Source organism: Neofelis nebulosa, chromosome 9 (genome assembly GCF_028018385.1).
Source record: "Neofelis nebulosa isolate mNeoNeb1 chromosome 9, mNeoNeb1.pri, whole genome shotgun sequence".
NCBI lineage: Eukaryota > Metazoa > Chordata > Mammalia > Carnivora > Felidae > Neofelis > Neofelis nebulosa.
This window is the reverse complement of record NC_080790.1, coordinates 119,279,994-119,293,993: the sequence shown is the minus strand read 5'-3', so window position 1 is coordinate 119,293,993 and position 14,000 is coordinate 119,279,994. Positions and strand designations below refer to the sequence as shown.

General features: G+C 40.2%; 2 protein-coding genes across 4 annotated transcripts in view; one reads left to right on the top strand and one right to left on the bottom strand.

Moving 5' to 3' along the window:
• The window catches only part of MANBAL (mannosidase beta like), a 298,459-nt gene that overhangs the window by 154,809 nt on the left and 129,650 nt on the right, over nt 1–14,000 (bottom strand). The window lies entirely within an intron of this gene.
• The window catches only part of MROH8 (maestro heat like repeat family member 8), a 60,104-nt gene that overhangs the window by 31,582 nt on the left and 14,522 nt on the right, over nt 1–14,000 (top strand). For all 3 annotated transcript variants that reach the window (XR_009248976.1, XM_058685533.1, XM_058685534.1), the window contains 7 exons: nt 1,142–1,260; nt 2,571–2,723; nt 4,612–4,772; nt 9,103–9,238; nt 11,575–11,765; nt 13,105–13,242; nt 13,663–13,777. Coding sequence is in view for 2 of the 3 variants with exons in the window: in XM_058685533.1 (XP_058541516.1) it covers nt 1,142–1,260; nt 2,571–2,723; nt 4,612–4,772; nt 9,103–9,238; nt 11,575–11,765; nt 13,105–13,242; nt 13,663–13,777 (1,013 nt within the window). In the remaining variant the exon portion in view is untranslated. The remainder of the gene's footprint in view (nt 1–1,141; nt 1,261–2,570; nt 2,724–4,611; nt 4,773–9,102; nt 9,239–11,574; nt 11,766–13,104; nt 13,243–13,662; nt 13,778–14,000) is intronic.

The following is a 14,000-nucleotide window of genomic DNA, read 5'->3' as shown; positions in this document are numbered from 1 at the left end:
ATTGTCTAGTGGGGGAATCAGACAATCAAAGAATCAACAAATAACTCTGTAACTATAAATAAAGAAATCTGCTACAGGGAAATTGCAGGGGCCATGAGGAAGAATCCCATCTAGCTGTGGCATTCAGCAAAGGCCTCTCTGAAGATAACCTGAAAAATAAGAAACATTAGCCAGATGAAGATGTAGGAAGAGCATATTGGGCAGAGGAAACAACAGGTATGAACTTGAGGAGTTTGAAACATAGAAAGAGGGTAATTGCAGTCAAGGAATGAATCACTGAACCCCCCCGCCCCGAGGTAGGAGAGATTTTAGAAGATATCTAGCCCAGTGCCCCCAGCGTTTGAATCTCAGTCTAATCTACTCCCACCAAGGATTACCCTGCCTGGGCTTGCTCATCCCCAGGATAAGGAAACTCTGTGCTTCCCAAAACGGCAATCACATCTCTGGGGAGCTCTGAGTATGAGGAATGTCTACCAAGACATATATAGCCAAGAAAACACAACTGATTATTCCTTCAACAAATATTTATGAAGCACTTACTATTCTAGGTGTATTGGTGAACGAGACAGACAAAGGTGCTTCCCCCAAAAGAGTTTATTTTCCAGGTGGAGACTCTGTATCCTCAACCAGATACTCAAAGACTTCCCATAAATAATTTCCAGCAAACACGAGTCACAGAGCAACAAGAAAACAAGGCACTGTGAGGGAGTACTGGCAGGCTTGATAATCAGCAAAACTAGACACAGAAAGATTTCTGATATTGGAGTTATCAGATATCGTGAAAGTGTGCAATTTTTTATGGGGACCTAAGCTTCATAAGAAGACCCCTCAAAAGTCCTCACCAATGGGGGAATGGTTTAGTGTGTCTCAGTTATACTCTCAAATCACTCAAAAGCTCTGTTCTCAGAAAAGCTCTTTTCTTTTTCTTTAAGCCCTTTTAATATATTGTCTGACCACAGAGGGGGAAAAATCAGCCTTCAGATTAACACACGGTCCTTCCTCCAGGTGCTCTTATCCAAGTGGAAAAGATAAGAAGAGTGAGATCTTTGGATTCACTTCAGCCTGGGGATCGACCAGACTTGCAAACTCAATAAGAAAGACATAAGCCAGAAAATATTAATATTCCATGTTTTCTTCTCAGATGTCACTCATGACAAGAAAAATCACCCAAGCTTGAGGAGAGCAATGAAAAAGTGTCAAGAACTCCTAGAACTCTACAGTATTAAGCAGTTCTACAGTTGTCCCTTCAAAATTGCCCAGGTAATCAGAATGGCTGCAGATGTAAAGACAGATAACTGGACACGTGGGAGAGGATGGGAAATACCAGAAGTCTCATACATTTTGTTATGAGAATATAAAATGGTAGGTAAAGCCACTTGGGGAAGAGTTCTAATTTCTTATAAAACTAAACATACAAGGGGTACATGGATGGCTGTCAGTTAAGTGTCCAACTCTTGATTTAGGCTCGGGCCATGATCTCATGGCTCCTGGGTTCGAGCCCCCCGTGGCATTAGGCTCTCTGCTGTCAGCACGAGCCTGCTTCAGATCCTCTATCCCCTTCTCCTTCTGCCCCTCCCCGCCTCAAAAATAAATAAACATTAAAAAAAGAAGAAAAAACTAAACATACAAGATTGCCTGCAGAATTTCCTCTCTAATCATTCCATAGTTTGGAAACGAGGCACCATGGTTGTGACTGTTATATAGCTGGCCCCGTTAGTTTAATGGTTTAGGTCAGCCTGTCAGTGGGGCCAGTATCACTGTTTGGATATCTCTTCAGACAGGCTTTGCTCTCATTGATTGCTCTTCTAACCTTGGCCAGCCTCTTGCAAATGTAGATTCTTGTCACAAAAAGGAGCTGCTAGAGAGTGTAGTTGACCCAACAAGCTATACATTTTTTAATTAATGTATGTATTCATCATTCAACAAATATAGGTACCAGGCACTATGTTAGCAGATGGGGAAAAAAGAAAACCTACAGATTTACTCAGGTAGGGTCTAAGGTGTCAGGTAATTTAAATTCCCTGTGCATCCGTTTCATCTGTACAGGGAATCTGTAAAAATTGGGTTGTAAGTGTTAAAGGAGATATTGTATGGAAAACCCTTTGCTTCGTGCCTGTCATATAGTAAGTGCCTAGTGGATTACACGTATCATAATCATGTGAAGGGCTTTATACACCACCAAGCACAATGAGAAACAGAACGAAACATTCTTTGACTATATCGTCACCAGCCAAGGTATTTTAGCTATGTCTGGGACCCTGTGAGCTGTATAGCACTAAGGCCTTTATTTTAGTTCTGTTCCTATAAAAGGTGATTCTTTATGAGGATCTTGGTAATAAAACCTCTTTCTAAAAATCAGAACTGTAAAAGGCCATGCACAGACCCTAGCAGTGGACATTTGCGCTTGCTTCCAGTTTTTCACTTTTGTAAACAAGACCGAAATAAACAGCCTTGTCCATATTTGTATGCCTCTCTAATTAACCCAACAAAATTAACATCATATTTCTTATTCAGGGTTCTTTCTATTGTACTAAGTTTCCTGGAAGTTCATTTTCTCTAAATCATTTTAGGTCTTTGAAGTGTTTCTCAATTCAAACGAGCTCTGCCAGTTTGTAATGACTATATTGGATGGCCTGAAAAATCTGAAACATCCCTGCACCCAAAAATCAGCAGGAGAATTGCTAATAACATTGGTGAAAAATGCAGAGTCCCGATTTGAGAAGGTAAAAAGCTCAGTGGTCGTTTCCTGGGTTTGAAATATTGGCAAATGCTCTCCCGTCTTGCAGTTACTAAGGTCTCTTCTGCTACTCCTGTTCAATGGAGAGTAACTACTGTTGGCCCAGGGTCCATTGTTCAGCGGACTCCCCTTCAACAAGCATGTAATAAAAACAGTCACTTGTGGGGCGCCTGGGTGGCTTGGTCGGTTAAGCGTCTGACTTCGGCTCAGGTCATGATCTCACGGTCCGTGAGTTCGAGCCCCGCGTCGGGCTCTGTGCTGACAGCTCAGAGCCTGGAGCCTGCTTCGGATTCTGTGTCTCCCTCTCTCTCTGCCCCTGCCCTGTTCATGCTCTGTCTCTCTCTGTCTCAAAAATAAATAAACATTAAAAAAAAAATTTTTTTTTTTAAAAATAAATAAAAAATAAAAAAATAAAAACAGTCACTTGTATGCAACTAGGGACGGATAGTTTTAAAATCCAAGATGTGCTCCATGTTTTCCAGAATAGAATAGTTTTGAGGGAAGACATCATTAGCACTTATGAGAATGGTAACTTCTACTTAGATCCTCATCCAGGTCAATTCAAGGTGCCAAATTTTTGAAAAGCAAGCCATGAGCAATCATCAAAGGAGACCAACTTAGCTTAAAATCAAGAGATTTTATTTAAATGTGTCTATAGTTGACACATCAAGAAATAACACTGTAATTATATCATTTAGAAATATGGGAGGACAACTGAAAGGGATAAAAGGGCTAAAGTAGTAGTCTCTGGAGAGCAGACCTGGGGAACAGGCAGGAGAGAGCCTTGAAATAGCACCAGACTTTTTAAATTGTGTACATGTTACACTTTGACAACAATAAATGTTAATTTTAAAATGATGAAAACCGACTTTTAACCTATTAAAATAGCAAAGATACAAAAAGAACAACGTGGTGAGAACATGGTGAGATGGGCCCTTGCATCAACTGGGCGCTTTCAGCTGTAAAAAAGACTAACTCTGAGTGGCTTGCACACAGCTGAAGTTTAAAGGGTTTGTCTGCTCGTACAATAAGAAGCCTGGAAGTGAAGTATTTTCTAGGACTGGCTCAGCCAGTCGACAGTGTTATCAAAGAGCCAGGGGCTTTTCCATCTGCCACTTTGCCTGTTCACATAGTCATAAGGTGGTCACAGCAGTTTCAGACTTTATGTGCAGATAAGACTGTATCCAGCAAACAAGAAAGATACTGCCTTCCTTTTGTCCCTTTAATCAGGGAGGAAAGTGTTTCCCAAAAGCCTCCAGGAGATTTTTTTTCCCGTGTTTCATTGGCCAGAATTGCATCACGTGCCAGCTTAAAAGCAGCTCTGGCAACTGGTGATAATGAAAGCCATTTTATATGAGAGTGCTGAGGACTGCCTTTCTGAGAAGCTGACATTTCCACAGAGACTTGAAGCCATGAGTCTATGGGTGGGCAGAGAAGGCCAAGAAGAAAAATTGCACCAAAATCCAGTGGCTCCGGTTTCCAGAGATGGTAGACATCTCTGGGTGAAAGGCAAGTAGAGACTCCTCTGGCATTGTCAGAGTCAGAGCAGAAAAAAATCCCAACTTCCTTGTAAGACTTTTACTAGTTTGGTTTATTATAAAATCAATACATAGTCATTGAGGAGAAACTAGAAAAATATGTAAGCAAAAAAATCAATATCCCATCATTCAAAGTCACATTATTAATATCTTTGTATGTAAGTTCTTCTAAATATTTTTATATACATATACATACATAAAGATCTATTGTAGGTAGTTTTTAAATACTAAACATTCTTGTCACCCCCTGAATCTTTCAGAAATAGCCACAATATCCTCAGTAACCATCATTGTCCCATAGGATCAAGGTCTTAGTGATTTCTTTTCCTTCTTCAGGTGCCAGAAATTATGGGAGTGATCTGTGCCCGGCTATCCATAATCAGCCAGCCTAGAGTCCGCCAACAAATCATAAATACTGTGAGTTTGTTTATCTCCAGGCCCAAGTACACAGATATAGTGATCAGCCACCTTCTGTGTCATCCAGTACCATATGACAGGTAACAGAACCTAGTAGAGCCTCTAAATGAAATTGGAGTGTGTGACACAGCCCCTGGTATTGTAGAACATGTCTGCCCTCAAAAATCTAATGATATTCTTGTAGAAAAGATAAGATATAGACAGATAACCGACAATATAAGTCAGAATATAACGCATAAACATAAAGAAACAATCCAACAAATCCAGAATGAAGAACACTGTATAAGATAGCTGGACTAAACTCTTCAAACAAGTTAATGTCATGAAAGAAAAATGTGCTGGGGTCACTGTTCTAGATAAAAAGGCACCAAAGAGATAAAGCCAAATGTAATACATGAACTTGATTGGATCCTGGATGAAAACATAAACTTCAAAGAAAATTTTGAGGAAATTTAAGTATAAACTCTGTAATAGATTACTGAATTAATGTAATTTTCTTAGGTGTGAAATGATAATGTGGTTATACAGAAAAATGTTCTTATTCTTAGGAGATCGAAGCTGAAGATATAAGCTGAAGTTATTTAGGGGTGAATATCATGATTATCTGTAATGCACTTGAGAAAGATTTAGCCAAAACATACATACATAAAAAAGAAAATATGAATATATCCATAAATAGGAATAAATCACATAGAGAAAAAAACAAGATGCTTTTTTACATACAATTGTGGCTTTCAGAGTTGGAGGCACCCTGAAAGTTCCAGGAGATCCTTATGGGGAAGATAATGAAGCATTATGAGAAGGTTCTAGGCCCCCACTTCCTTTATCAGAGCAGCATCTTTTTTTTTTTTTTTTTAATGTAAGCTCTGTGCCCAGGGTGGGGCTTAAACTCACCACCCCAAGATCAAGAGTTTCATGCTCTACCAACTGAGCCAGCCAGACAAGAGCAGCATCTCTTTTTGTCTGCTTTATATATTGTGATTCTGGGTAATTATTATATTTGAAAAAAAGATTTCTTAGCTTTTTTTTTTTAATTTTTAAAATGTTTATTTATTTCTGAACAACAGAGAAAGACAGAGCACAAGCAGGGGTGGGGCGAAGAGAGAGGGGGACACAGAATCCGAAGCAGGCTCCAGGCTCTGAGCTGGCAGCACAGAGCCCAGTGCGGGGCCCGAACCCACGAACCGCAAGATCATGACCCGAGCCGAAGCCGGACACCCAACCGACTGAGCCACCTAGGCGCCCCAAGATTTCTTAGCTTTAAACTGTTTGAAAACCACTTCCAATGAATGATTCTCACAATGTCTTGGTGCAGTGCTGATGTTTTCTGTAAGCTGAACTTAAGACAGTTTACCACTAAGTCGAATAAAGGAGGATGTTTACGCATGCAAAAAAAAAAAAAAAAAGAGTTCATACAATTTTTTAAAAAATATTATTTTGTATATTTCCATAATCCATTGTTTTTAAACCTTTACTGCTTGCTTCAGCTTATATGAAACTTATGATTTCATACAAAATATTAAATATAGATTCTTATATGAAACTTATGATTTCATACAAAATATTAAATATACTTAATCATTTTAAAGTGTAATTTTAGCATAATTTTATTGTTCTAGCTCTTGGAACAAGAGTTGGTTTAACTGGGGTGATTGTTCTTAGGAGTCTGTGCAAAGCAACTACTATGTCCAAGGTGCTGTTGGGCCTGTAGAAATAAGGAATAGGACACAAGCCCTGTCCTGGAGCAGCACACAGTCTGATAGCAGACCTAGACAAATAACAGAGGACTCCAAAGCAAAATAAAAGAGTTCTGTGGAAGCTCCTGTAGGAGGTGATTTAATTAGATGAAGGATTGGGGAGGGAGTTTTAAAAGAAGGGCAGCCACAAGCTAAGTGTTTAGTGTAAATTAGCCAAGTAGAAGGTGGGACAGGGCAGTGGAAAAGGCATTCTGGACAGGAGGAATAGCAAAACTAAACACAAGGAAGGTATGAAACAGCTTGATGAATGCATACCCCCAAAGGGATGATGCAAACAAAAACCACTGAATCAGTATTACTGGAGGGGAAACCGTATTTTTAACAAACTCTCCAGATGTATTTTTCACACTAAAATTTGTGAACCATTGGCTTATAGGCTAATGTATGTGTTTTCCTAATTCAGATGCATTCCCAGCACTTACAAATGTACAGACCAAAAGCATTTTTGAAACACTTCTTTCACAATAAATAGCTTCTCAAATTACTTCATTTACTTCCTAGGGAATTCAAAGAAGGAAAAAAAAAAAAAAGGATAGGTAAATATAGGAATTTCTTAATTTCATCCCAAGAACGAATGTTCATTTTCTACAATCTGTTGCCCCAGCTAGGAGCCTTTTCAGTATTTCATGTTGCCTTTATGGCCTTCCCTTTAGGAGTCCTTTAGGACCTTCTCAATTTGTTTTATTCATGGATGAGAATTATCAGAGGAGTGAAATTATCAGGGAGTGAAATGTTGGAATAGTCTTTAAGCCTCTCAATTTTTAGAGTGATTCTGATATAAACAGTTGGAAGACCATACTTGCTGTAGCACACAAAGATACCTAAGTAGATTCTGGAAATAAGAGAATGAGTTAAAACCAGGAGTAACTCCCAATGTTCCCCTGACAATGCTCTTCTACAGTGTTTATATAAATGTCAGGCCCTACCTTTGAGTCAATTATAGAAGAAGAAAAGTTCCTACACACTATCTTTCTTCGAGAAGAGACCTGGGGCGCCTGGGTGGCCCAGTTGGTTAAGCATCCGACACTTGGTTTCGGCTCAGGTCACGGTCTCACGTTTCATGAGTTCAAGCCCCGCATCGGGCTGTGATGGCAGTGCTGAGCCTGTTTGGGGTTCTCTCTCTCCCTCTCTCTCTCTGCCCCTCCCCCACTTGCTCTCACTGTCTCTCTTGAAATTAATAAATAAAATTAAAACAAAAAACAAAAAAAGAGGGGCACCTCAGTGGCTCAGTTGGTTGAGCGTCCAACTTCGGCTCAGGTCATAATCTCACGGTCTGTGAGTTCGAACCCCGTGTCAGGTTCTGTGCTGACAGCTCAGAGCCTGGAGCCTGCTTCGAATTCTGTGTCTCTCTCTCTGCCCCTCCCCCACTCATGCTGTGTGTGTGTGTGTGTGTGTGTGTGTGTGTGTGTGTGTGTGTATGTCTCTCTCTCTCTGTCAAAAATAAATAAACATTTAAAAAAAAAAGAAAAAAAGAAGAGGAGATCTCTTCTGGGGCACCTGGGTGGCTCAGTCATTTGAGCATCTGACTCCTGGTTTCAGCTAAGGTCATGATCTCACAGTTTGTGAGTTCAAGCCCTGAGTCAGGCTCTGTGCTAATAGCTTGGAGCCTGCTTGGATTCTCTCTCTCTCTGTCCCTCCTCCTCCCTCAAAATAAATAAGTAAACTTAAAAAAAAAGTCCAGGGGCTCCTGGGTGGCTCAAGTATCTGACTCTTGGTTTGGGTTCAGGTCATGATCTCGCATTTCATGAGTTTGAGCCCCACTTCAGGCTCTGAGCTGACAGTGTGGAACCTGCTTGGGATTCTCTCCCTCTTTCTTTGTCCCTTCTGCTCTCTCTCTCTCTCTTTCTCAAAAGAAATAAATAAACTTAAAAAAAATAAAAATAAAAAGTCCAGTAGTAAAAATTTTAAAATAAGTAAATAAAAGAAGAGACTTCTTCTAAGGAGAATCAAAGCTTTATTTCTCAGCTTGGACTTGTCCAAAACTTGAGGACCATAGACTGGATTGAATAAATATATCTTTGAATTCCTTCTGTAAGCCTGGCATTGTGCTAGACCCTGAGGGGTTCATAGAAGAAAAGCCAAATATAACCCCTGCCTTCAGAGGGAACAGATGGACACATACAAAGAACTGAAAATAGTACATGTAAGATCAAGGCAACCTCTATACAGAAGAAATTGTGAAAGTGTTATGAGAACTCTCATGAGAGACATGGTAAAGAAGCAGCAAAAGTTTCACAGAGGAGATGACAATGGAGCTGGACCTTGAAGGATTTTGTCAGGCAGGGAAGCGTTTGGGAAAGGGCCTTCCAGTTCAAGGACAGGCAATAAGCAGAAGTGTAGAGTTGTCAAAGTCCATTGTTTGGTAAAGATGAATGGTCTGGGGTAGCTAGAGCGCAGATATGTGACAGGGATCTGAAAAGATCAATTAGGACCAGTTTGTCTTGAAGTCCATGCTGAGGCATGGGAATTTGAGATTATAAAACCTTGGGACTTACTGTTATGAAATCAGAGAGTAAGTCTTTTGATAGCCTGAAAACCTGAGCAGAGAGGAAAATCACTTACAGATTGGATTCCAGATTTTAGGAAGGTCATGGTCATGGTGGGCCTAGGATAAGCCATTCTCCTGAACCCCCTTGTTCTTTGGGATTTCCAGGCATCTGGCTGAATTGTGGAGAACTCTGGATGTAAAACTGCCCAGCACCACCTGGATTCTGTGGAGACTCCTGAGGAAGTTGCAGAAATGCCATAATGCACCCACCCACGAGAAGATGGCCTATATGGCTGTTGCTGTAAGCCACTGAACTTTGCCCTTCCAACTTCAACACCATACGCTCCCCCTCTTGGGATGACTGGCCCAACACCCCATCTGTAGTATCCCTTTTCATCACTCTCAGAAGTTTGCGTCTGTCATCCATTTATAAATCTACAATGTCTCTGCCAAGGGATTGACATGGAGGGGGCTTGGGAGAATGAAGGAATCAATATGGTATAATGAAGTTTAGTTTAATCAGTATGGTTAAATGTTCCTTTATCCTTTAAAAAATATGTACCATCATAGTAAAAGAGTAATACACACTTGTGAAAAAAAATGTCAAATAATACCGAAGAGTATAAATAACAGAAAAGGTCCTCCTTGAGCAGAAGTCAGCAAACTCTTTCTGTAAAGGACCAGAAGGTAAATATTTTAGGTTTTCAGGTCACATATAGTCTCTATCATATATTCTTTGGATTTTTTTTTAAATCTTTTAAAAACCTAAAGACCATTCTTAGCCTAGCTGTATCATCTCCCTAAAAATGAACTTTCTAGAAGTATTTATACATATATAATTTTTTTTTGTATTTGGTATACTTTCCCCCATTTTTTCTTTTAAGTAATACTTTTTAAAGAGAAGTTTTAGGTTTACAACAAAATTGAGTAGAAAGTACAAAGTTTCTATATACTCTCTGACTCCTACACACAGCCTTCCCCACTATCACTATATACTTTTTACTTTCTTTCCTACCAGCTTATGGTTCAGCTCTCTCTGACCTAAGTTATTATCATACATGTATTTTTTAGCTTCCAAAATTATTCTGACGTCTTTAATCTGCCATAGTCTTCTCTCCTATTCTCTTTGTTTTTGTGGATTTATACCTTTTTAAAAACTCCTGTAATGTTAACTTAGTGTAGTTTTAGGAGTTAGGGCAGACAAAGGTACATTTTTTATCATGTTAGTCTATAAAATTGTATGTATATATTAATAGGATCAAATTACATGTACTGTTTGATGATCTGCTTTTTTTATTTAACAGTATATGAACTACTTTCCATGTCAAAACATAAGCCTGTTATTCTTTTCATGGCTGCCTAGTAATTCATTCATTTTTATTACCTTTTTAAAAATAGATAACATTTAATATGGCACAGAACCATTTATTTCATTTCCAAGTTTCCTATTAGTGAACATTTTGACAATTTTCAAACTTTTGCCATTAGAACAGTGCTATAATAAATTTAATCACACACACATGAAGTCTGTTATACATATCCAATTATTTTCTTAGGATAAAGGCCATTGTAGGGGAATTTCTAGGTCAAGGGGTGGGCTGATTTAAACTTTTGAGAATTCCCAGATGGTCCTCTAAAACATTGCCCTTCTACCAGTCATATGTGAGAATGCCCATTTACCCACACCCTTACCACACTGAGCATTCCTAGCCTTTTTATTGTTGCCTAGCTGATAGGTAAAAAAGGAGTATTTTAATTACAATCTTGTTATTGGTGAGAGTGAAGTAGCCATTTATATTTTGTGACTTGTCTGCTCATGTTCTATGTACCAGTGCTTCTCATATTTAATATGCATGCAAACCAGGGCACCTGGGTGGCTCAGTTGGTTAAGCATCTGACTTTGCAGGTCATGATCGACCTGCAGGTCCCAAGTTCGAGCCTCACGTTGGGCTCTGTGCTGACAGCTCAGAGCCTGGAGCCTGTTTCAGATTCTGTGTCTTCTCTCTCTCTGCCCCTCCCCCACTCATGCTCTGTCTCTCTCTGTCTCTCTCTTTCAAAAATAAATAAACATTAAAAAATTTTTTAAAAATAAAAATATGCACACAAACCACAATCAGCTAGGGATCTTACTGAAATGTAGGTTCTGATGCAGCAGGTCTGGGGTGGGGCTTGAGCTTCTCCATTTCTAACTGGGTCCCAGGCGATGCCAGTGCTGCTGGTGTGTGGCCCATACTTTGAGTAGCAAGCCTTTACCTTTTTTTTCTTACTGATACAAAAAAGGACTTTATATATTAAAAACATCACATCAGTGCAAATGATTTCTCTAGGTTATTTGTAATCTAACTTTGTTTACTACAAATTTTGCCATGGCTTTATATTTGTATGTGGTCAAATATGTTAATAGTTTCCTTTATGGTTCTGGATTTTAGACTCCCCTCACTCTTGGGTAACTTTTAGTAACTATTGTACTCCTATTCCTTTTCCCCCTCACTTTCATGTCCCTGCACCGTTTACCACTACTGTTCTGCCTATGGGATAGTAAAGCCAGAAAGCATGTTCTGGCACAAGCACAGATAAAGCAAGTAAGGGATAGTGCTAACAGGTGTTCAGCCCTCTGGTGTGTCTTTTCTACCACAGGCAACAGACGCCCTTTATGAGGTGTTTGTGGGAAACAGGCTCCGAGCAGCTACATTCCGACTCTTCCCTCAGCTTCTCATGACACTGCTTATCCAGATACACCACAGCATTGGCCTTACCATGTCTGATGTCGCCATCCCAAGCGGTCTGTACACAGAACAGGAGATGTCTTCACAGGTCACCCCTTTGTGGTACTGCCTTTTGTGATATCATTGACCTTAACTAACACTAAGCTCTCAGCACTGTGGTAGACACAAGGATAGCCAAGATGTGGTCCCAATCGTGGGAGAGTTTACAGTCCACTATCATGAGACGTCAAGATGAAATGCCCAGGAATTATTCTGGGCTCTCACTGGTTGGTTGTCTGGTTTTATTGGTGCCAAGGTAAACTCAGTATAAATTCATTAGTGTCACTGTGGCCCATGACTTTCTTTCAGACGAAGTGCTATAATGTGGATTATTAAGAACACCTGACTAAAAGTCAGGAGAACTGAGTTCTAATTCTCATTCATTTAATTAGCTATGTACCCTGGGCAAATCTTTCTGTTGTTCTGTGCCTTGGTTTCCCTATCGGTAAATTAGGTCAGGCTCAGTACTCTCTAAAGACCCTCTAGTTTTAGGATTCTCTGGTGTTATGTCCAGCATACAAGTTCAGTAAGTAGTAAGGGTAGTTTATTTTTTAAAGTAATCTCTCCACCCAAAGTGAGGCTCAAACTTACAACCTGGAGATCAAGAGTTGCATGCTCTACTGATGGAGCCAGCCAGGCATTCCAGTAATGGGGGTAGTTTAAAAAGCAGTGTGGGTAAGGGCACTGGAGGTGGCTCAGTTGGTTGAGCATCCAACTCTTGATTTCACCTCAGGTCATGATCCCAATGTCATGGGATCGAGCCCCTGTGTTGGGCTCATGCTGAGCATGGAGCCTGCTTGGGATTCTCTTTCTCCCTCTGCCCCCCTTCCCCACTTGTGTGCTCTCGCTCTCTCTCTCTCTCTCCCCAAAAATATAAAAATAAAAATAAAAAGCAGTGTGGGTAAATTTATGGAGGGGGTAAATTCTATCTAAATAAAGCTTTAATTTTTTTAAGTTTATTTATTTTTGAGAGAGAGAGAGAGAGAGAGAGAGAGAGCAAGTGGGGGAGGGGCAGAGAGAGACAGAGAGAGAGAATCGTGACCTGAGCTGAAACCAAGAGTCGGATGCTTAACTGACTGAGCCACCCAGGCACCCCTAAATAAAGCTTTGGAAAAAAGCAGTGGGTATGGGTTTAGCATCCCATATCATTTGTTTTATCATAGATTTCTTTTCAAACTCCCAGGGATACAAAATTTAGTTAGATTTCTTTACGCTAAAAATTTGTGTGAAGGGCTTTTCAAGTTGTTAGAGCATTAAGAGTCTTTGGGGAAATCTGGAAAGAAGAGAATTACTGTCCAGCAGCTATCAGTGCATGACCCTCCTCAGTGAGAGCAGGGTGATCATGTGCTGATTAGTTGGAGGGACCTGTTCTATTCACGTGTACTGGTTTTGTTTGATTTAGCTTCGCCATACAGGCTACAAAGACTCTCCTTCTCAGAACATTGTGCTGGCAGGAATTCAACATCATGGAAAAGAATAAAGGATGGACCCTCTTGGAAGGAAAAGATGGCCATCTTCAGGGAATATCTCTCCTTGCCAAGTAAGGCTTCCTTGCCATGTACACCTGCTCTAAATCAGCATTGATTTAGGTACTTTTCTCCCTTTTAGTTAAAACAGAAACCTAAGCTGGATAACATCACAGGTTAGGGAAATACCCACTATGCCAGGCAAATATTTTAGAGGTCCTGACAGTGCTATACCCTCCTGTGCACCTGAAGCTGGGCAAAATCGTCAGAGGACCCCTAGCCCTGGGAATAATGCAATCTGGATAGGAGCATTTATTTCCACCCCCCCTTTTTTTTTTTTTGGACTTTAATTTTGAGTAATCTCTATGCCCTCCATGGGGCTCAAACTTAAAACTTAAGATCAAGAGTCATACTCTCCACTGACTGAACCAGCCAGGCACCCCAAGAATAGGAGCATTTCTAAGAGGTGTCCTATTGGGTGTTATGTTTTGCAGTGCATTGCTGGAAAGAAATCACCTCTTTGCAAATAAGATCATGTACTTGTTGGTCCCTCTTCTTAACCGAGGGAATGATAAACATAAACTCACATCTGCAGGATTTTTCGTGGAGGTAAGATTCGTTAGAAGCTGAATTCAGGAAGCCTGTAAAGCAGCACTGCCTGCCTTCCTGGGCCCCATCCAACTTCATGGCAGGCTGGGATCCATAACAGACATGGGATAGAAATAGTTTCAGGTTCAAGCCTACTGAAATACTTCTTGTCTTATGTACCTACAGTGTAAGCATCACCCTGTAATATAGTACAGGTTTCAAAGGAAAATGTGTATTTTGGAGT